This window comes from Sinocyclocheilus anshuiensis, unplaced genomic scaffold (assembly GCF_001515605.1).
Source record: "Sinocyclocheilus anshuiensis isolate Anshui unplaced genomic scaffold, SAMN03320099.WGS_v1.1 scaffold2668, whole genome shotgun sequence".
Taxonomy (NCBI): domain Eukaryota; kingdom Metazoa; phylum Chordata; class Actinopteri; order Cypriniformes; family Cyprinidae; genus Sinocyclocheilus; species Sinocyclocheilus anshuiensis.
Window position 1 is genome coordinate 43,629 of NW_015542734.1, and position 22,659 is coordinate 66,287.

A 22,659-nucleotide genomic window follows, 5' to 3' on the forward strand; every position below is an offset into this window, starting at 1 on the left:
TATCTATCTATCTATCTATCTATCTATCTTCAGTCTGATTCTATCTATCTATCTATCTATCTATTTATCTATCTCTGACAGACTGTATTGCATTCAAAACTTTCAAACTTTAAGCTTTTAAACCTACTTTAAACTTCAATCTATTTCAGACTGAAAACCATCAAACTTAAAACTTTTTAAACTTCTTAAACTTTTCAATCTTTTCAATCTTTTTCAAACTTTCTGGTCCGGCTTTCTCAAGCCAACTTAAAGTTTGTCTTGACGAACTTTTTTATCTAGTTATTATTATTATTATTATTAAAGACACAAAATAATATTCTTTTTAGCAACATCATATGATCCCTTTAATATATCTCAGAGGGGACATGGATGCATTTAACCTGTAGTTTCAGATGCATAAATAGGCCTAATGTTTTTTTTTTTATATATAAAACGTTGAATACTGATATCTGAAATTATTTAAAACATGAAATGAAATGTGAAATTAAAACCGCCAGTAAGTGACAGCAAGTGACTGTAAATGAGGGAGTCATTGAGATTCAACCGATTCGTTCAAAAAGCTGATTCATTCAATAAGTAAACACCGTCCATTGCTCAGAGACAAAAAACAGTGCTGTGATCTTTGTTTGGAACTATTTTCGTTGGCAAAATTGAGCAAAAACAAGCAATATTATGTCTAAAATGTAAGTCACTTATTGCTTTACTGAACTTGAATAAAATGATTATTAAATGTATTCATGCTGATATGTGCAGAAAAACGGTACTCTTTGTATGATATAGATTAAGTTAACTATATTAAATTATATAAATATAAAAAGCATACAGAAGCATTTTTGCCATCTACAATTTAGAATGCCTTGAATTTTGAGTTTTAATAGACTAATAAATCAACGTGCGTGCACTCTGTGTGTGATTTGGTGATTACCTAGTAACCTAGAAGTTACTTGATGATGTCAGGTCGCACATCATTACAACAACACTTACCATATTATCACAGACGATGCTGTATCACACACCCCAGACTCGACTTGAGAGGAAAATTAATCATCCGCGGTTGTGCGTGCACTTGTTTGTACGAGCAAAGGTGTTTTTAGGAGTCTAACTTGCAGACACCAGACCACTGATTCATCAAACCTGCTTTCCTGCAGTCCGTGTTCTTCTGACTTCTGACTATTTTGTAGTAAGTAACGAATATGCTTCGGGGAAATGTATCGGAGTAAAAGTATACATTTTAATTAAGAAATGTAGTGGAGTAAAAGTAAAAGTTGGCGGAAATATAAAAACTCAAGTACAGATACTCCCAAAAAATACTTAAGTACCGTAACAAAGTATTATTACTTCGTTACAATACACCACTGCTCTCAGTGTAGTGCTTCAGAGGAAACCTGTGGGATAAACTATTAGCTGCTTTTTGATTTTGATTTATTAGTTCAACAGGTGTAAGTGAATTATGAAAAATAATACAAAATAATTAGTCATAACAAAACCACATTAGAAGTATAAAAAAAAAATAGACAGACATACTGTATGTTAGAGCCATTAAAAATCATCAGAAGCAGAAGGTTCGGATTGTTTCCATGTTATAGAATCTAAATTACAATCTAAATGTCTAATTGTTGATCAATTTCAAGAGATTTGTGACAAGTCCATCTCACCTGAACGCACTTGAACTCATCTGCAGTTTTATTTATTTGACTGAAACTCTTCTAAATCACATTCTAAAACTAAAGCACCGTTATCCCACTCACTATCCTGTCCTGATTTTTATTTTGGCCCTCTAATCTATTTGTGGATACTTGAGAGAAACAGACATATTTAAAACAGTGTGGACAGAAATTACGTGATTTTAAAAATCAGTTTTGCTCATTTGCAGAGAAACAGCTTCTTCAGACATACCTTCATGCTGAAAACTTTAAATCAGTCCATTTCAAATCTTTGTTTTGGGCCTTGCCAATGATGTTACAGCAAAACCCCGAAATAACATGTTTTGTTAAAGGGCTTGTTGGAAAGATTCATCAGGGTGTATCTGTACATTTTTCTTACTCAGGAATACCAGGCTTCTTAACATGGGTGTATAAGGTATTACACAAACAAAGAAACTGTGCTGTGTAAAACAGGAAAATCTGCTGGATTACTGTCTGTGTCCTGGTTATGGAGTACGTGGCGTGCCTGTACTAGTCATTATTCTTTTCTGGTCTGACAAGCAATGTTCCCTCTAAGCTGCGCGCACACCCAAAAATGAGTTGGGAAAGCCATTTGATTGTATTCTAGTAAAAACGAAAGAATTGCAATGATCGGGTTAACCGCTATAAAGTTGATGTCGCTATAGAGTTAGAACCGGTGAATGCAGTTTACAGGTTTCATAGATAGAGAAGGATGTGCGCCAAATAAGTCTCTGTAGAAACCGAATACTTCAGTGGTTGCGGACGAAATAGCTCAAATCGAGAGCCCATGCAAACGCAATGACGTGAAATAAAACGTCCTCGTGTTTTAAAGAAGAGTGGCTTGATTAAGTGCTGGAAACAGCGGATGATGGGCACAGAACGGTAACAAAACTCAGAGACATTTACAGTCACACACAGGTGTATTGTGCAAACTCTACTTCATAGGGATGTTTAGATAGCTATAGAAGAATTCACGTTCACGTTTTGTTTTTCTTTGAAAATATTTAACTTGCAGATCTCAGTTTAAAAGCTTCAGTTTGTTTTGATATTATATTATATTATGTTAGGCCTATATTATGAACCTAATAAATAATTGACCTTGTTTTTTAATGGAGTCAATTATGCTCATCAAAGCTGTGTTTATTTGATCAAAAATACAAAAAAAACAGTAATATTGTGAACTATTAGGCTATTGCGATTTCTAATATTGGTTTCATATTTTAATATACTTTAAAATATAATGTATTCCTGGTGAAGCAAAGCTGTATTTTCAGCATCATTACTCCAGTCTTCAGTGTCACATGATCTTCAGAAATCATAATAATATGCTGATTTATTATCAGTGCTGGAAACAGTTGTGCTGCTTCATATTTTTTTTATTGTGCTGTTTTGATTCTTTGATTTGGCTAATAAAAAGTTAAAAAGAACAGCATTTATTAAAATCTTTTCTAGCAATCTCTTTCTCTTTTTTATCCATTTAACACATCCTTGCTGAATAAAAGTATTAATAAAAAAAAAAAGAAAGAAAAAATTTACTGACCCCAAACTTTTGAATAGTATAGTGTATATTGTAATACAAAATTTTCTATTTTGAATAAACACTTATTTTTAACTTTTTATTTATCAAAGAATCCTGAAAAATATCACAGGTCCCAAAAAAATGTTAAGCAGCACAACAGTTTCCAACATTGATTATAAATCAGCCAGCATATTAGAATGATTTCTGAAGGATCATGTGACACTGAAAATTCAGCTTTGCTTTACAGGAATAAATTAAATATTAAAGTATATTAAAATAGAAAACTTTTATTTTAAATTGCAATGTTTCACAATATTATTTTGTGAAATAATATTCAGTATTTTTTTATCAAATAGATACAGCCTTGATGAGCCTAGGAAACTTCTTTTAAAAATGTACTGATCCCAAACTTTTTTTAACGGCAGTGTATTATACTGTAAAAATATTTTCTCAGGTAACCTAAAATGTACATCCTTTAGTTACATCAAGGGTCAAATTAAATATAAATAGCACATTAAAGTTAAAAGTTACACTTTTTTGTGTACGCGCTGTACAGGTCTGGTATAAAGAATGCCGAAATGTCCGCCCAATAGAGAAAAGTTTTGCTCGGCAAGAAAAAAAATGAGAGGGAACATTGCTGACAAGGTAAAGCTATCATTCTGCGGCCATTAACTAACCTATCGTTGGGCGTTCTGCAACGGATCATTTCTAAACTTCAGAGCTCTGGATGAGAAAGACTTAAATTATGATCAGTAAAATCATCTTTCCAATATCTTATAAACTAGAAAGCTTCCTCAAATGTTTGGATCAAGTAATGAATATTTAAATAGATTCAGATTTCATTAATACAGATCTATCAGTAAGGATTCAGAAATACTTTTTAAAGTTATTGGGATTTTTTTTCTTGGCACATAGAAACTAAGTGCAGTATGTATTATAATTCAGTATGAAGAATATTTATGGTGAAACAAATAAATTGGAAATACAGTACAATCATAGAGTACATTACAATAATAGCTTGAAACTCTTCTGGCAGTATATGTATGTATTAAACTGTTTGGTAGAAGCTGAAGTCACCGTTTAGAATATTACGTAAGTAAAAGTTTTAAAACTATGTGATATTTATTGTACTTAAGTATGAAAATATTTTTTTAAATATTAAACATAATTAAGTATTGAAAGTAAAAGTACAAGTAAATGCAAAATGGAAAAGGAGCAAATAAATATTAAAAACAGTTTATACACAGTTTGAGCAGCAAGATTGTGTTCAGTTTTAACTCTTTCTGCCATTTTGTATCTTTGGGTTAGCATAAGACGCACTTCATCTGGTACTTATAGTCTCTTTCATTCCAACAGAAGAAAACATTTCTGGAATCTGCATCTGAAGAGACATTTAGATGTATTTACACAGTTTAATGTAGCTCAGAGGGTTACAAATGCATAAATAATGCTTTGTTTTTAACATAAATCGTTGAATACTGACATTTGAAATTATTTAAAACATGAAAAAATACTTGAAATGTGCTCCATGAAAAGCCCCGTCTGGCCATGAGTTTACATAAACCAACAATTGAAACATAGAGACAGAACGTGTCCTAAATATGAATAACCCTTCATAGCAGCTTTTCGTTTGTGGGAACAGTGTTTGTCCTGCTCCATCCATACACGGGGCATTCAGGCGATGATGTGATGCCACAATGTAATGGAAATATAGAATTAGTCCTTTTTTGCAGGTTAGTATACTGTAAATAAATACTCTTTTTGGTTTGTGAGTTCTGAAATGTACAGTTTTTATAGTACAATATCACACAATATCTCAAAAAGGATCATGAAAAACTTGAATCTCTATGCTATGACCCCTTTAAAGAAACATTATACAAATAATTAAACAGTAAATAAATAAACATTGTTCCACAACCCTTGAATATCATATCTTAAAATGATTGTGAATGCAGTACATCCAGTATTAAAGTTTCCCTCGTTATATTTAAATGAATTTGGCAAAGGTGTCACTAATCACAGTATTATTCTGCCAAATAAAGTCTGCAAGTGCTGACAGTAGTGAAGATTTATGTATATCACAAATGACTGTTGGGAAAGCTCCAGATAACCCATATACAAAACATAAAGATATAGAATGGATATATGGGAACATAAGTTCACAATTTTACATGGACTCTAGTTCAGGACACTCAACAGTAAGAAAGTTTAAGTAAGTAACAGCTACTCTTCTAATGTCGGTTGGTGTTATTTACGAACAATTTAGTTTAACAAAATAAAACCAGTAATTTACAAGTGACAGGACAAAAATGTAACGCTGTTTCTTCTAAACTAAAGTTAAAGTCGTCTGCAACTCACGCACATTATTCAGAGTTCATAAGACATTACAGTCTCTCTTAAAAGAAAGGTTTTATATACCGTACTGTATGTTGTGTTCAGTTATTACCTGCTCAACACCTAAAGGAAGAGAAATAATATCATATCATCAAGTTTTGGAAGTTCACAATACATATTGTGCAAAGCAAGAGCAGATACTGTATTGAGTGCATTTCTTCATCCAAAGAGGTTCGATTTGGGTCTTAAGAGGTTTGGAGACTCTTCTGTAGTATCTTTCTCAAATCTATCGAGGAGAGAAGTGCTGTGAACTATCTGCGACCTCATGCGGATTTTATTGAGACTGGGTTTCATTTTAGTAAAGGAAGATTTCCTGCGGAGAGATTTCTGTTTAATCAGGCCGCTGCCGTCCTCTTCGCTGCTGTTCTGAGTCTTCAGAGGTCTGAAGTTGGACTGAATAACTCTCGACAATCTCCAGCGACTGGCGTCTCCAGCATCCACGCTGTCTGCGTCAGACTCCACGCAAGCGCCCGCGATGTCCAGGATGTTTTGCGCAATATCACTCTTCAGATACTGACACGCTTTTCTCCCGCTGTAATCCCGCGCCTCCACATCGGCGTCAAACGCTCCGACTAGCAGTTTGACGACCTCGAGGTGATTGTGCGTCGCAGCCAGATGCAGAGGCGTGTAGCCCGCGCTGGACCGCGCGTTGACGTTCACAGCGACTTGATGTGCTTTGGCAAAGTTGACAAGCATTACAATCAGTTCGTGTTTCCCGAGCTTAGCAGCCCAGTGCAGGCAGGTGAATCCTGTCACAAAGTCTTTCCTGGTCAGCAGGCTGGGATCTCTGGCGAGCAGCCGGTGGAGGCTCTCCCAGTGTCCGTCAGACGCGCACATCATCCACTCGTGCTCCAGCGGCTCGAGCGTCACCGCGGCGGCCTCATAGTCGCCGTCGCCCCGCGGACACTCTTTACATCTGCCCGAGAGACACACGCTGCGACGAACCTGAGGTGAACTGTTCATCAAAGCCTCGACCAAATGTTTGCGGCTGTTTCTCGGAGTGTCGCTGACGGAGTCCGGCTGATCTTCTTCTGTCGATTTATTGCTCTGCCGAAGTCTCACACCCTGAGGTCTGTTTTCTTTTCCAGCCTCTTCCAGGGGTTCGTCTTTCACTTCACCAGCGTGTGCTTCGTTTCTCTGCAAACATGCCGAATTGCACACAGTCCCGTCGGAGTCTCGCACTGAAATCTCGGGTCTTGGACCTTTACCTGCCGCCTGGGGTTGATTTATTTTCATACTTGAATTCCCCATGAGTTCAGATTCTGTCCTGCTGTTCACTCGCTCTGGAAACCTGACAGAAATATCCGGCTGTGTTTGTGCACCTCCCGCTTTAGCAGTTGCGTCACCTGAGCCAGGTAACATCGCTTCTTTTCCTCCACTTTTGCTTTCAGAGGCCTCTGAGGACACGCGGGTTCTGGTTTCCACGACATTTTCTCCACGGGATTTGCGATCATCAGCTGGACTATTTCTGTCACTCTTCTCGATTGAACCGGTTGATTTCCTACATTTCTTTTTAAGGCAAACGTATTTCTCGCCATTTTCCTCTTTGACGTAAGCTACGCTGTCAACATAGCGTTTAAAAGCTTCCTTTGCCACTGATTTTAATGCAGGATCTTTAGGGATTGTCGCACAAAAATGATCCGTTAAATGCACGGTTTTCACGCGCCCTCCTCTCTCCTTTATGAAATGTAAAACCGCTTCTTGGTTGCATTCGGTCGCCATCGGATGTATTCGTTAAGCTTACGAAATACTGTCTCTGAAAATGAACTATCACCGAATAGGTAACAGAAATCTGCCCAGTTAATGCCGATGTAAACAGACAATGCTGCGTCTGTCGTTAGGCTGCTCGATGCGTCTCTCCGGACCTGCAGCGCTCGGGTTGTCCTGCAGGGGGAGCGCTGCGCTTCTCTGCTCTACAGCCAAACGAACGGATTTATCAGTGAAACGTAACACTGTGTTCTGTTAATGTTTCATGAAAGATGCCTAATATGTCCAAAGTCTAGAAAGAAGCGTTAACGAGCACTGAGGTGACACGTTCCGTTACTGTGATTCAAGTAAAAGATCATATTTATTTTCCAAGTGCTAATAGTTGGTTTGTCCCTTAATAAGATAGCAGTTTCCTCTGAAAATGTTTTCTAGAGCCAGTTTGGTAAATATTTACTGACTCTGTTATTTCCAAAGTGTTCTTCTTAAAAACTAAGTTAAATAATAATCTTTTAAACGATGGTCATGTGCAAACAGGCAAGCATTTATAGTTGCAATAACACGCAATGATGATATGCTAAAGTGTGATCTGAGCAAATATGCTGGCAAACATCTGTAATGAACATCTGTAATCATTCCAAGTGACTGATGAAAAGCTACAGAACAGTCTTTCTCAGACCTTTTTCTGAACTTGGATTCTCTCTCAGATCAATCTGGATGACAAACCATTAGTTTCAAAAGTGGGCAGGCCACACAAATCTCTCTGCTGTTTAAACAGAGTTAGTCCAAAATGCAGCTGCTAGATCATATCACCACAATGTTATCATCTCTACTTTGGCTACCTGTTAAATTCTATATCGATAATAAATAATACTTCTACATAAGCCCCTAAATGGTCTGGCTTCATTGTATTTAACTGATCTTCTATTGCACTACAATCCATCACAGTCTATAAGGTCACAAAATTCTGGACTATTGATCGTACCAAGGATATCAAAGTCCATTAAAGGAGGTAAAGCTTTCTCTCATTTGCCTCCTAAACTCTGGAATAGCCTTCCTGATGATGTTCGGGGCTCAGACACACTCCATGAGGAGTTCAAGGTTTTTCTCCAATACCTCAGCACTGATTTTTTTCCCTCTTAACACAGTCACCACTGGCTTCTTGATTGTGATGTTTGAAACATGCATTTTCTGTAAAGCAGCTTCGGAACAATATGTGTTGTAAAAAGCGCTATTCAAATAAATGAATTGAAATGAATGCCAGGTCCTACATCATTTAGACTAGTCATACATAGGCCTATATCACCACATACATTAATCAAAGCAATTCAGCACGGTTTCTTCCAGATGTGTATGTACTGTTCTGCACTTCATGTTTCTGCTATCGCTTTGTGTGGTGTAGTCATGAAATTTAACACCGTAGCATTTTTGATATTGTTAGCTCTTTTGCAATCAATTGATCAATCTTTATGATGAATCTTTGATGTAAAACCTATGTGAACCTAGTAACTAGTAGAGCCACATTTACATTAAAGAAAAATAACTTTTTGGCTACTGATTAGGTGCCTGTGTGTGAGTGTGTGTGTGCACGGGTGTGTGTATGTGTGCATGTGTGTGTGTCTGTCTGTCTGTCTGTCTATCTATCTATCTATGCTTAAAATACTTTTGGGAAATGCAGTCCAGACTGGTACAGCATTTCGTTCAAACCCTCTACATGATGTCTGTCAATGAATGCTTCAAGTCACACCACATGTCAATAGGACTGAGGTCTACTGTTTTTTCTCATCTGTCGGCAGCATATGGACCCACTAATGCCCTTCCAAGGAAGGAAAACATATAAACCGATGGATTACGGCAGGCGGAAGAGGCAAGATGTTAATTTTACAGTCACACTCAACTGCAGCAGATTTAAAACAAAAAATGCTAGGGTCATTTTAGCACAAAATATAGTGTTACAAACAGAGGTTACATCATTTTTATTTATTTTAAAGTAAAAAGTTGCTAGATTTATGATGTTGTGGCAGAAATGCATCATCTTACCACACCTGAACAAAGTAGCAGTTTCTGCTTTAGCATTTCTCTTATTAATGATTCATGAACATGTTTGTGATCAAGTGCAAATGCCTACAGAATCTCAGCTAAATGGTTTTTTTTTCCTGGATTCTGAAACATGAATTTCTATTGATCTTAGTCTATCTTTTTCCTACATCCAATGAGAGATTGCAGTAATTATAGAAGAAACTTCAGGCCATAATAAACTTTTGAGGACTGGATACACGTGAAATCTTGTGTAAAATAAAGTGCCTCATCCCATCATCAACCGTCTCAAGGAAACATTAACAAGTCACCCGGAAATGTACCTGCTTCTAGTACCTCGTTTTATTGGTCACCTCTGTTAGCAGTGATGAAGCACACCGCTTTGCATGAAGGCAACCTTAAATTCAAAGGACTTTATATAAAGTGAAAAATGGTAGTTCACTAATTTCCAAAATTGAAAGAAATCATAATTCATGAATAAATTTGTCCATGAAATAAAAACTAAAATGTAACCAACAAAACCATTGCTGAAACTACATTAAACTGAAATCTAGAGTAAATTTGAAAATAGTAATAAAGCAAATATACTTTGAATCATTTCTGATGAGCCATCATATAAAAAGCTACAGTAAAAACGCCAGTTTAATGACCAAGATTTAGTGACCAGGTTTTAATTGAAACATTGGTGCAACATCATTTCAATGTCACATCACAGCATGACCTGTAATGTTCACAATATTTACAAAACTGCTGTTTAAATAATTCAATCAGCTCTTCATATTGAGTTAGTGTTGCTGGCAGATGTTTACTCCAGTGATTCTGAGCACAATGCTGACCTCTGACCTGTTCCTAACCCGTCTATGACCCCTAAACCACTACTGCCCCTCAGTGCTAAAGCCATTTACTAACCCTTCTGTTCGTATATTCATGAAAGTAGCACAGACACAAAGACAAAAACAAACTCCTCTCACCTAAGTGACATTTCCCATGAACGCCTTTTAGAACAGTATGAGATTCAACAAACCGACAGCTCATCTGTGTCTTTCCATAATGCAGAATCAAACACACCACCACATTACTACACCACGTGGAGATACACGCAGTGACTCCTGACGTTACTGAGATAAAGTGATTGGTGTCCGGCTGGTCATGTGATCTCATGAGGCTCCTGACCGTCTTCATGTAGAGACAATCTAATTTTATTTCATTACTGATATGACTGGAGGCTTCCATCATTAAGTGGACAGTGAAATTAAGATTTTCCAAAAGTACTGTTAAATTCTTGATGAGGGAAACTTTAACAGAGAAAATACTGAGTGCATCATGAAAGGCAAAGGAACACTGTGTGTTAACGGAATAATACTGAAGTGTGTGTGTGTGTACATAAGTACAAGGCTTTAGCGAGTATCTGCGCAGGGCCATATTATTGCCAAGTTTACTGAACATGTCAAATAAACAGGGAGTCCATGCGTCATTAATAACATTATAAGGCCCCTAGTTTTCCTCTTCGTTGGCCATTACAGTAAGAACGACTCCAATGAAACCTCACAAACCAGTGCTGTCTAACTCAAACAAATACCACAAAGGAGAGACCAACTTAACCATATAAAGACAGAAAACTCAGCAAAATGACACAGGACAATTATAAACATGTTCATGTATTAGTGTTTAGTGCTGGAAGACCTAAATATATATATATATATATATATATATATATATAGAAGCCCACGAGCTCGAGTCAAACCCGCATCTAACCCATTGAGCTGGTGAAGTCCACTCCGACACACACACTCAAAATACAACTCAAACTGAAGCTTAGAAAAGTCTTAGATTGACTCTTATTCATTGTAATGTCGCAGGGCCTTATGGGCCGATGAGACATTTCTGTTTTGTGTTTTGTACAGCTGAAGATAAAGTGTGCATTGAGTTGGCTTGTACATGTCATTATCCTACAGTATTTACACTTCTTCCCATGTTTTTACCATGAAATTTCTGTATTGTCTATATTACACATCAAAAACATATCAGAAATATTTGGACTGTCTGTGTTCTTAAATGCAGTAATTATTTTTTCGGGGTTTTTTTGCAGTTTGATATTTTTCCTTGTACACTAGAAAAAAAATAGTTCTTCAACAAGTTGTATTTGCTGCCTTTTCTAATTGGCTGATCCAGCACCTGTCAGTCACTGGATGAGGGCGGAGCCACGATGAGTCGTCTGCTAGAGTGTAGCACCACGATCAGAGAGAGAGAGAGAGACACTGACGCTGCTGTTATCTGGAGATCTTCCTCCTCTTGGGTTTGGGCAGCTTGACTTGACGATCCTGATGAACCTGCAGATCGACAGACAACAGCTTCACTGTATCACCCCTTCATCCAATCAGAACAAGCTCCATGAGGTGTGTGTGTGTGTGTGTGTGAGAAACTCACAGTTCCAGACATCTTGTCCAACTCACTCATGGCCTCATGAATCGCAGCTTCTAAATGATGATTCAGTTTTCCCGCCCTGCGAGAGAGAGAGACACGAGATGCATTAATAGCGCACCTTTAAAAACAACAGACGTCGAGCCAAACTGCAGCACAATAACACAAGCGCTCAGAAAGAAACATGAAAGAAACACAACATTAATGATTTGTACTATCTATGCATTATTGTTATTGACATTATTTTGTTGCTAGTCAAGTCTGGTTCCTCTCAACATCTCGGCGCAAATGGAGTTTTTCATCGACTGGGTGCTAAGCCCATGAGCGCACCTGTTACTGTGACGTCATCCGGTGATCGAGCATCAAGTGTTCCGAGGTTGAACAATAATGACCATTTTCCATGAAGTGGACATTTACGTGAGTCACTGAAACAATGTAAGTGTGCTTTGCTGCATTTAGCTAGGAGTATATTAGCTAGGAGCTTGTTTATTCACTCGAGCAGCGGACAGCAACTCGCGTGTCCAAGTTCATCTGCCATATTGCCTTCTTAATGTTTAATACTTAATTTCATAGTTTAAGTGATGTTTGTAAGTACTATATTTTAAGTATTTAATATTGTAAACTGTGTGGATTGACAGTTACACGTTGTTCTTCACATTTACCGTTCGACTTAATGACGCAGTAAAATATAATGACCTTTCACCTACTTTTTCTCTGTGAGCTTCACGCGACACCTAGAGGCACTACATAGTATAATATTTCATTTCAGTACATGTTAAAGGGTCATATGATGCGATTTCAAGTTTTCCTTTCTCTTTGGAGTGTTACAAGCTGTTCGTGAATAGATAAGATCCCTAAAGTCGCAAAGACTAAAGTCTCAAACCCAAAGAGATATTCTCTATAAAAGTTAAAACTGGTCCACGCCTCCTAAGACGCCTCGTTTAAACACGCGCCCACATGAATACGTCACTATGTGGGAAGATTTGCATAACGCTGCCCAAATGTTCACGCAAAGAAAGAAGGCGTAACTTTTATTCTCGCTGTAGTATTGCTGCCGCCGCCATGTCGTGAAGACACTGTGTGTTTCGTTGTGAAAGAGGACACAACTAGAATTCAGTGGTTAAGTTTTATTTACAACACTGTTCCAGAACAGTACAACCCCAATATTCAAGTGTGTGCAGCACATTTTACGTAGGAAAGTTTCCTGAACCTGGTGAGGGGCGTAACATTTCCGTCACACGCTTGAGGTATTCGGCCAATCACAACGCACTGGATAGCTGGCCAATCACAGCACACCTCGCTTTTCAGACCGATGAGCTTTGTAAAAATCGGCGCGTTTCAAAAAGGCGGGGCATAGAGGAGAAACAATAATGTACAGTATGTGGAAAATAATGTGTTTTTTTAACGTTAAACCAAAAACACATTTCATTACACCAAATACACAACAATGTTCTTTTTAGCAGCATCATATGACCCCTTTAATTACTTGAAGAATATGATTGTAGATGATTATTTCTTGCCGATTATGATAAGTTATTGTTATTACTGTTTACTCATTGTTATCTTTGTTGTTTTCAGACCACATCTAGACAAATGTCCACGGTCTGAGACTTTTGAACAAGAAATGCCCTGTGGTCTGACTGTGCTGTCAATTCTTAATTATCTTATTAAAATCTGGCACTCATGTGTCCTTACCGACACACCTAACCCTAACTCCTCCTGGACTAGTGCACATACAGTTATAATTCATCCTTTTCCACACTGGGGATCAAAGAGACTAACATAGATTTCTAGATTTAATGCAAGACTTCCTGGTCCCTGACCAAATTATATTTATTTTTATTGCCATTTCAGTATCTATGGCTATTTTCATGGATCGAAGTATTTGAAAGAAACAAATAGTAGAGTAGCATACAGTAGTAATGAAGAAAAAACCAACTCACATCAATATAACAAACATTATATTAGATTTTTTCTTTCAATATTTGATAAATTTATCATTATTCCTGACAAAACATTTTTCAAAAACATCCTTTAGAGAACTTTGAGTGAAAACATTTCCCTGGTCAAATAACCTTGTGTCACTGAAACATGCATCTTCTGTAAGGCTGCTTTGAAACTATATGTATTGTGAAAAGCACTTTGCAAATAAATGTGAACTGAACCTAAAACTGTGAGCCTGTCACTAGAAATTGGGTGAAAGGTCACTTTGAGGTATAAATTAACAAATACAGAGTACTGACACTATTATCCAATTTTCTGTTTGCTGAAGATAGAATGAAGAAATCTGAGAGCATCTTAAAGATGAGCTTGTGCTTGATCTCAGATCAGCTCTACTGCTTGAGCGAGATGGTCTTATCGTGGTAACATCAACTTACTAGTTTACTAACCCTTAAACAGCATGTGAAAACTCAGACACACCATTTAACATTCTCACTTGTAGATGTTTTTTTTTTTTCTAGAGTGAGTGTTGCACTATTTCTTCAATCGAGATAAATTTGAGATCTTTGGTTGCACCTCCTGTTCGGCTGGTTTGAGCATCTCCTTTTAACCTTTTTTTTTTTTTTTTACTTGTACTGTAGATGTTTCTTTACAATTTAGGCTTGTAGGATCGCTGTGTTACAGAGACACTTACTTCCTGTTTTTTTTGCTGGCTCTGTCCAGCACCTGAAGGTCTTGTGTTAGTGTTTTCAGCTGCTCCGGTTCCACCTAAAGAGAGTTCAAACAGCAGATCTGTTACCACAACAGCAGAACCCAGAAAACCTACTGTCTGCTATATTTACTACTGCAGTTGAAGATTTGAAATTTGACCTAAATCTTTGATCTAAAAGCCCTCGTAATCCAGACAAACACTGACAAAACCACTGAGACAACTCTCACTGAAATGTTTGGGCTGCTGCACTAGCCGCTGCTCTACGGCAAAATGACATATGATGTCATATTTTGATCATATTTTCACGCTGCATAATAATTGACTTTTGGGTAAGGCACCTTCAAGGGCATATAGACAGGACAAGGCAGCGTCTCTTACCCTGGCCTGTTCTGACAGTTGCATGCTGGGATTGCGCCCATGCTCTTCTCCCATCAGTTTGTTCGGCCAGGGCGGGAAGCCTTTGATCGGCCAGACCAGCTCGCTCACATTGAAGGCCCGGGGCCTGTAGTGCAGCAGCTCTGCTGAAGGAGAGTCTGGGTGCCGCAGCTCCTCCTCGCTGCTGAGGCTCCTGGTGTCTGAGGGGCTGGGTGCACAGTGTCCGTTAAAGTGCCCGTTAAAGTGAGTGTAGTCTTTGAGCAGCGGCCCTTCCAAGCTGGTGGAGGATCCGGGTGACTGGTCGTCTCCGGTGAGCGGCTCCCCGTATCCTCCGCGAGGCAGCACTCCGTTGAGCTCCAGCCGCTCTCTGGAGCGGTGGCTAAACCGCAGGCTCGCGCTGTCATCTGTCTGAGCGTCGGAGGCCGTCTCCTGCAGACACTCCATCACGGTTTTTCTCTCTCTTTTGCTGCTGCATGGACTGCTGTGAACCTGGGTGGAGCACTCCAGAAACTCCTCTCCTCTCCAGTGCGCGTGGTTGGGCTCGTCCCAGTGCGGGCGAGGTGTGGCGGTGCTAGGCGAGCGGAAATACTCGTGCGTGTCTGTGCCGTCAGGCATGTTCTTGCTATGCTCGGAGCTTCTGCGCGTGTGGTTGGGCAGCTGCATTCGGCCGGGCTCCGTCCCCTCGGATCCGCGCGGCGCGTGTATGACCGCGTTAACGGCGTGAGGCAGGCTGAGCGGCGGGCCGATGGAGGCGGTGAAGGCACTCATGGCGCTGAGCACGGGGACGGGGCTGGCCTGTGTGCTCACGCCGGTAGTGATGGTCACATGCATGCCTTTGCCAGCGGCGTCCACCACCGCTCTGTAGATCGCATCCACAGACTCCACCGAACTCTGGCCTCCAGAGGCTCCCGCCATGGAAACGTCAGCCTGACCCTGCAGCTTCTGCGGAGCCTCTCGGTACAGACCTGTGTCTCCAGAATGAGAGCTCATCGCAGGCTGGACGCCGTCAGGCATGCAGCCCTGAAAACAGCAAAAACCACACAAACAAGAGTATGTCACTTAGAGCAGGCTAGCTACAGTCAAGGAAAGGACTGTTTACTGGACTGAGTGAGTCACCTGATAATCCTGGTACAGGCAAGGCAAGCTGTTGGAGTTGGGAACGTTACTGTCTGTAAAAGGAGCCGTTGCGAAGGAATGTCCCTGGCACGGATAAGCAGAGACCCCATGCATGCCCTGCAGTGTGGGGTGATGGTGGTACATGTGCCCCGCGGCCGCCGTCACGCCGCTCATCTGAGGAGTGTTAGCGATGCTGCAGCTCAGCGATGCCGCCTCGCCTGTTAGCAACAGAAGTGTTACCAGTCACATCTCCAAATACGACCATACACAGAGGAAATAAAATACGGAAAAGAATGCAAGCAGGATGTTTAAAAAATACAACCACAAGATGTAAAACAATATTATACTTTTAGCATAAGACTAGTGTGATTTGATTACTAATCTTGTAACTTTAAATGACCAAATTTACATCATGCTAGTAAAGCCACTAAAACAAAAAAATAGCCATGTGTAAACAATTGCAGATATTTCATTATATAATTACTTGAAGGCTCTTCAAAAGTGTGAAATACTTGCTCAATATCCCTCGAGATCCACTGTCCTTCAAGTGAGCTCCAAACCTGATCAAGATAATCACGAGGAAACTACAGCTGAGTTTGATCAGGCTGGACTCTGCGGGACGTCGAGGGCTAGAGCTGGAACAAGTAGCTTAAGTTTATAAAAACCAGCATGTTTATTGTGAGCGTGTGTGTAGTTTGCTGAGCTGCAGATCAGTGTGTAAAATCCTGTTCTGAATGATAAACGGTGTGTGGCGGCACAATGAATGCTAACTCATGATGTGCGTTCAGTGTGTAATCAAGCTTAAACCTCACACTGAACTCATGCATGTGCGACAGCAGTCGTGTCGTGTTGCATAATGAATGCTGCGTGTCACAGAATGACGGCCGCTGCGGACAGTGTGTGTGATCTACTGCCAGCGGCTGCTGGGGAGGTTGCCATGGAGACAGCAGTGAGATGACTGGTAGTGCTTTCCAAAGTATGATTCACACACACACACACACACGACTGAACAGGTCAGGGAAGATGTGGGTACACAGGGTATAACACAGGTTTTTAACCGTGTGAGTGCAAGTGCTCTAGCCAAGAAAACAGAAACAGGCTTGAAGCAGAACATGCTAGCACTGCATCTGTGCAGCGTTAGCAAAAAAAAAAAAAAAAGCAATTTACATGCATACATTGAGGACACAACCTCTTTCTTCTTTTTTAACCTCCTTTTCTTACAATCTAACAAATTATTGAATTTGGATATTAAGTGTGATTATGACAACGATTATTATTATGACACATTATGGTGAGCTGACAGCAGGTAATCTGCTCTCCAATGTAATTAACTTAGATAGATTGACTTAATGACCGAGATTTGAACACTGTTTTCAAGTGACTCTCATAATGATCAAAAGATGCTGCACACATCAGCAGAACCTGCTTACAGAATACGACTCGTCACTTCAGATCAGATAGTGCTGTCAAACGATTAATCACGTCCAAAATTAAAGTTTTGTTTACATAATATATGTGTGTACACTCACTGTGTATATTTATTATGTATATATAAATACAAACACATGCATGTATATATTTAAGAAAAATATGTTATGTTTATATATTAAATATATTTATAATATAAAATATAATATAAATATATATATGCATATACATGTAAATATTTATAAAAAATATACTGTATGTGTGTGTATTTATATATACATAATAAATATACACAGCACACATAAATATATTATGTAAACGAAAACTTTTATTTTGGATGCGATTAATCATTTGACAGCACTACTGGGATGGAACAGAAAATCCTGCTTATTGTTTATGCAAAATTAAAGAAATCATGGAAAAGGCCAGTTTTGCCTAGAGGGTTAAGCCATTTTTACCCTTGATTTAGTGCGATTATAAGAACTGACTTGTTGGCCATATGAATTTAGCTGCTTAGCAGATGATTTTATCAGTATCAACTTATGTTATATAGTGGTGAATATAGTTTAAAAGGTGTTTGTGTGTGACTATATGCACTATATAACAGCTCCAGCAACTCACATATTCATTAGAACATCATAACATATATCAATATTTAGAGTGGTAGTTATTACAAAACTGAATTTAGCAGGGCTCAATTTGAGAGTTTTTTTCCAGATCTACTGCCCTGCAAAAATGTTCAATGGCTTGTCACAAAAAAAATTACAATCAGTTATTGTTTTTAAGCCATATGAACGACTGCTTCCAAATCATTAGAAACATTCTTTTTCTTCTGGCCCTGTAATTAGAAACTGCCACCAATCAGCTAAGATCAACCTAAAACCTAAAATCTGGGCTGAGGTGGGCGATATCACCAAAATCTTACATCACCATACAGGTAATTTTATTTCAATATAATATTTATGTTTGAAATAAGGGTGTGATGATGCCAACATGTTAGATAGTAGTGAAATTTCATAATTCTCAATACCAATTTGGTTTAACCATCATCAATACGCTGGATATTCTCCTCACCTCGGTCATCAGCGCCGCTGGGCAGCATGCAGGTGATGTTCGGCGGGACGTGCTGCTGAAAGTGAGCGCTCGCGTGTCCCATCACATGGCTTCCGCTTTGGTTCATGGGTCCGCAGTTTCCCATCGCTGTCGCCTGCATCTGGTTCATCATGCCTGGATACTGGCCCTGGGCTGGGAGCGCCACAGACTCCGCGCCGGGGCAGAGCATGGCCTCCGTCTGTCCCTGCAGCCGCTGCTGGACCTGTGCGCTCTGAGGCCCCGCTCCGGAGACCACGGCCCCCTCGCTAAAGTGTGCGCGGCCTGGGTTTCTCATGTGGGAGCTGTGGTTGTTCAGAGACTGGAGTAGCTGGGCCATTGACGTGTTGGAGGGCAGTCGAGAGGTTTTTCTCATAAGCTCAGCGGAAGGACAGGGCGTCCTCATGTTGAAGAAGCTGTTCTCGTGGTTGGCAGCGTTTGGAGGAAGCTTGCGCTTGCGTAGAGGGTCGCGCTGCTGCGCCATGAGCTTGTCCCGAAGCGCCGCGCGTCCGCTCTGGCCCTCGCCGCTGGGCATCATCATGGAAGGGTTGGGTGGCAACATGGGATTTAGAGTGTTGTGGCCTTCAGCCCTGCTAGCATCAGACGCCCCTGCACTCGACACACCTCCCACGAGCTTGTTTTGATTTGCTAGCTGTGCTTTGGCGGCCGCTGAGAGGAGACTGCTGGCAGGGAAAGAGGCAGCATTGTGTTGTTTAAGGATCTGGTTCAGTGGCATTCCCAAAAGGCCCGGGTGCTCCTTCTGCGGGGCGTGCGGATACATGGGGTTGTGCTGAGCACTCATCCCGGCCAGCAGCTGGCTGGGTATGTCTTTGTACTGGTGGAGAGCGTCCGGTTTGCCAGACGGGCTGGAGGGCAGAGCGGGCCGGGGCGAGCTCATGGAGGACCTGGGCGAGCGCGGCGGGACCTTCATACTGCTGCAGGGGGGAACAGCGAAGGTTCCCTGCTCCGAGGAGGTGGAGGAGGAGCGGGAGCGCTGCGGAGACGCCTCCATGCGGCCCAAGACCGGCCCGGACATGTGCACGGGAGAGGTGACGGGCGACAGGGAGACAGAGGCGGTGTGCTGAGTCCTCTGCATGTGACCCACCGGCCCCGGCTTCACCGAGGGCAGAGGCAGGTTACTCGGCAGCGGGACGATGGCGGGGGGGATGTTTACATTCATCATTGGTACCTGAGAGTGGACACTGGGCTGGAAAGCGGAAGGGTTAAGTTTACTGGGAATCGGATCCAGGATGCCGAGAGGGTCCTTCTCGGAGCTCAGCTGCTTGCTCTGCAGGGCGCAGGCGGGAGCAGACGTGGCCTTGTGATGAAACACAGTCCTGCTGGAGTCCATGCCCGGCGGGTAGCTGCACAGGGGCTTCTTCATGATCGGGCTCTTGTTGGGGACCGGAGGGGACAGAGGCATGTTAGTCCTTCCAGCCATGATGCAGGACGACTGGGCAGCGGGCGAGCCGTGCATCATGACTCCAGGAGAAGACAGAGGGATGCGGCGGCTGCTGCTGTGCATGGCCCCGGGACTGCCGGTCCCCTGGAAGCCGCAGGGGGTGTTGCGCACAAACCCATCAGGACTGCCGAGAGCGTCTGTTCGTGGGGACAGAGAGCCGTCCCCGAAGGCTTGCGAGGGAGGGCTCAGCATGTGCACGCTGCGGTAGGGGGACTTGGGCCCCAGCTCTCTGCTGGCCAGCCTCTGCCGGGAATACACAGGGAAAACCTCCTGCTGCTGCGAGCCGCACGGATCCGGAGAGAAGTGCCGCTGCCCCACCGCCATCATCGCCTTGAACGGGTTCTTACATTCTGGCTGGCCCTCGTGGGTTTTATTCCTTATTGCTCGAGGCTGTGCGTTACGGGTCACAGACGTCACACCTACAAGAAGAGCGAGAGCCGCTGTCAGTCATTTCAGGTGCAGAAAGGGATGCGAATGCTCAAGGTTTTCTAGCGAGGGTATATATGAGCCGCTAGGGGTTTTCTGCTAGAACTGCAGTGAGTTCCTCAGATTGTCATTAGTTATGATATTTGCCATTAAAGGTAATACTGTGACATCCATTATATTTATCAATAGGTTAGCATTACTTAATTTACAACAAAGGAACCACTGCAGCAATGCACAGTAAAATTAATCAAATAATGAGAAAAAAACATTCACAAGTTTAAAAAGAGGGAAATATCAAAGATTCATCACTTCTCCATAAATGTTCATATTAATTTGACACAAAAGCTCCTCTGTTGTCATACGTGTGCCTCCGCCGGCGCTGGTGAGCCTCAGGGACGGACGCGGCAGCTCCATGCTCTTATGCAGCGTAGCCACTGCGATCAGCTTTCTCTTGTGGATGCAGAGCTTCGTAACATCCTCATCGCTCTTCACATCCTCCGCAGTCCTCTGCTTCACCACCGCACCAGGATCAAAATTGAAAACCTGAGAAAACAGACATTTCAGACCAAGACTTGAGTGTCAGCATGAAGTCACAGTTAGTTTTGTTTATTTGATGTGACATTTAGGCAGGGGCGGACTTAAGCAAATTTCAGGTATGGGGCCCTAACACAATAACTGTGTCCTTTTAACAAAGAGCGCTCGCTCTATAATCACTAAAAGCTGTCATTCACTTCAGTTTATCACGATCTCACGATGTTCCGTTAATCAGTGAAGCTCTCCACACTGCACAATCAATCTCTTATTTACATCGTATCTACATGTCGTTATAAAGAGAGGATTCGCGAGCTTGCAGAACTCAGCACTGGACAAAAACTGAGTGAGTGAGTGAGTGAGTGAGTGAGTGAACATTCAACGCTCTCCAGATCAGATGGGGCCCCCTGATTCCCCGGGGCCCTAAGCGGCTGCTTACCTCGCTTATTTGTTATGTCCGCCCCTGCATTTAGGTGCAAGTAAATCTCAGTCAATGGCACCACACTGATTACAGGAAGTTAACCTCACATCCAAACAGTTAGGGGTGGGCGATATGAGTTAAATTCATATCACGATGTTTTACACTGTCCAGGTGATAGATATATTACGATATGAGAAAAAAAAAATTACAGGCAAAATATTTTAACCTTGTATAACTAGAAAAAGTGAGGGATTGGACATAGACCTGAAAATACTTTTTTTTATTGTGCCATTGTTTTTCTCAAAAAGTGCAAATGTGCAACATGAGGTAGGCCTGTATGAATGAATTTAAATTAAATTAAATATTGTGTGTTTGAGTTGGCCAGTGGTTCCCAAACTTTTTCTGCCGGGCCCCCTTTTGTAGAGAACAATATTATCAAGGCCCCCCACACCCTCTTTTTTTTTTTGGAAAGTCTCTTCTGCTCACCAAGACTACATTTATTTATTAAAAATACAGTAAACACTGTAATATTGTGAAATATTGTAAATTTTAATGATCTATTTGAATGTTTTAACATATAGGCTACTGTATTTCTGTGATGCGCAGCTGTATTTTCAGCATCATTACTCCAGTCTTCAGTGTCACATGATCTTCAGAAATCATTCTAATATGCTGATTTGCTGCTCAAGAAACATTTCTAATTATAATCAATGTTGAAAACAGTCGTGCTGCACAATATTTTTGAGGAAACAATTTTTTCACGATTCTCTTTTGAATTTGATTTGAAATTCTTCTTTGTGTCAGAGCGCTGGAGTTGGTCAGAAATAGAACGGGCATCAGTTTACTGTCATGGGTTTGTCGCGTCGCACCGCATCCACTGCAGAACATCACTGGGTTCTATTTGCTTTTGTCTCATTGCGCCGCTCGCGTCTGATGTAGACACCTTGTTTTGGTATTTGTGAATCTTAAGTATATTCATCACCTGCTTTACGTTTACCTGGCACTGGCAGTATTTTCACAAACTTGTAACTTTCATGCTTAGAGCAGAACCATGCATCGTTCATTTATATTTCTACATGGCTCCCTGCAATACAACTCTGATTCTTCAATCGCGCCATCTAGTGGTCTGTTATTGATACAACCACAACTGCTACAACTGATAACGGAGCGCTCAAGCGGGTACTGCCAGTCATGTTGAGGTCATTAAAATGTGTCAAATTAATATTTTGCACTCAATTATTTACTTATCAGACAAGTGGCCGCATGATAAGCGGGAACATTACGCAGTGGAGTCTTTATCACCCTGCAGAGGTTTCTTTTGCAAAATAATCTGCTGACTGTACACGATCCCTCAGTTTGGAAACCACTGGAGCAGGAGATTTGTGCTCTATTAATTTGGTCTGTTACGATGCTCTGTGT

General features: G+C 40.9%; 2 protein-coding genes and 1 long non-coding RNA gene across 4 annotated transcripts in view; 1 reads left to right on the forward strand and 2 right to left on the reverse strand.

Moving 5' to 3' along the window:
- Positions 1–4,648: 4,648 nt before the first annotated feature.
- sowahcb (sosondowah ankyrin repeat domain family Cb) lies at positions 4,649–7,497 on the reverse strand. Its single transcript, XM_016494269.1, has one exon. The coding sequence runs from the start codon at positions 7,297–7,299 to the stop codon at positions 5,737–5,739; it is 1,563 nt and encodes a 520-aa protein (XP_016349755.1). The 5' UTR covers positions 7,300–7,497; the 3' UTR covers positions 4,649–5,736.
- Positions 7,498–10,999: 3,502 nt separating this feature from the next.
- The window catches only part of mbd5 (methyl-CpG binding domain protein 5), a 16,735-nt gene continuing 5,075 nt past the window's right edge, over positions 11,000–22,659 (reverse strand). For both annotated transcript variants that reach the window (XM_016494271.1, XM_016494270.1), the window contains 7 exons: positions 20,651–20,831; positions 18,386–20,281; positions 15,884–16,101; positions 14,771–15,787; positions 14,375–14,448; positions 11,746–11,821; positions 11,000–11,648 (listed from right to left, as the gene is read on the reverse strand). In XM_016494271.1, the coding sequence (XP_016349757.1) occupies positions 11,589–11,648; positions 11,746–11,821; positions 14,375–14,448; positions 14,771–15,787; positions 15,884–16,101; positions 18,386–20,281; positions 20,651–20,831 (3,522 nt within the window). In that variant the 3' untranslated portion in view covers positions 11,000–11,588. The remainder of the gene's footprint in view (positions 11,649–11,745; positions 11,822–14,374; positions 14,449–14,770; positions 15,788–15,883; positions 16,102–18,385; positions 20,282–20,650; positions 20,832–22,659) is intronic.
- Positions 11,653–13,906, forward strand: LOC107694574 (uncharacterized). Its single transcript, XR_001634895.1, has 3 exons — positions 11,653–11,714; positions 11,995–12,174; positions 13,318–13,906. It is a non-coding gene; the product is annotated as an uncharacterized LOC107694574 (long non-coding RNA).

Bases quoted from the DNA above. Each gene is read 5' to 3' on its own strand.
- sowahcb (XM_016494269.1), bottom strand. From the start codon at position 7,299: ATGGCGACCGAATGCAACCAAGAAGCGGTTTTACATTTCATAAAGGAG.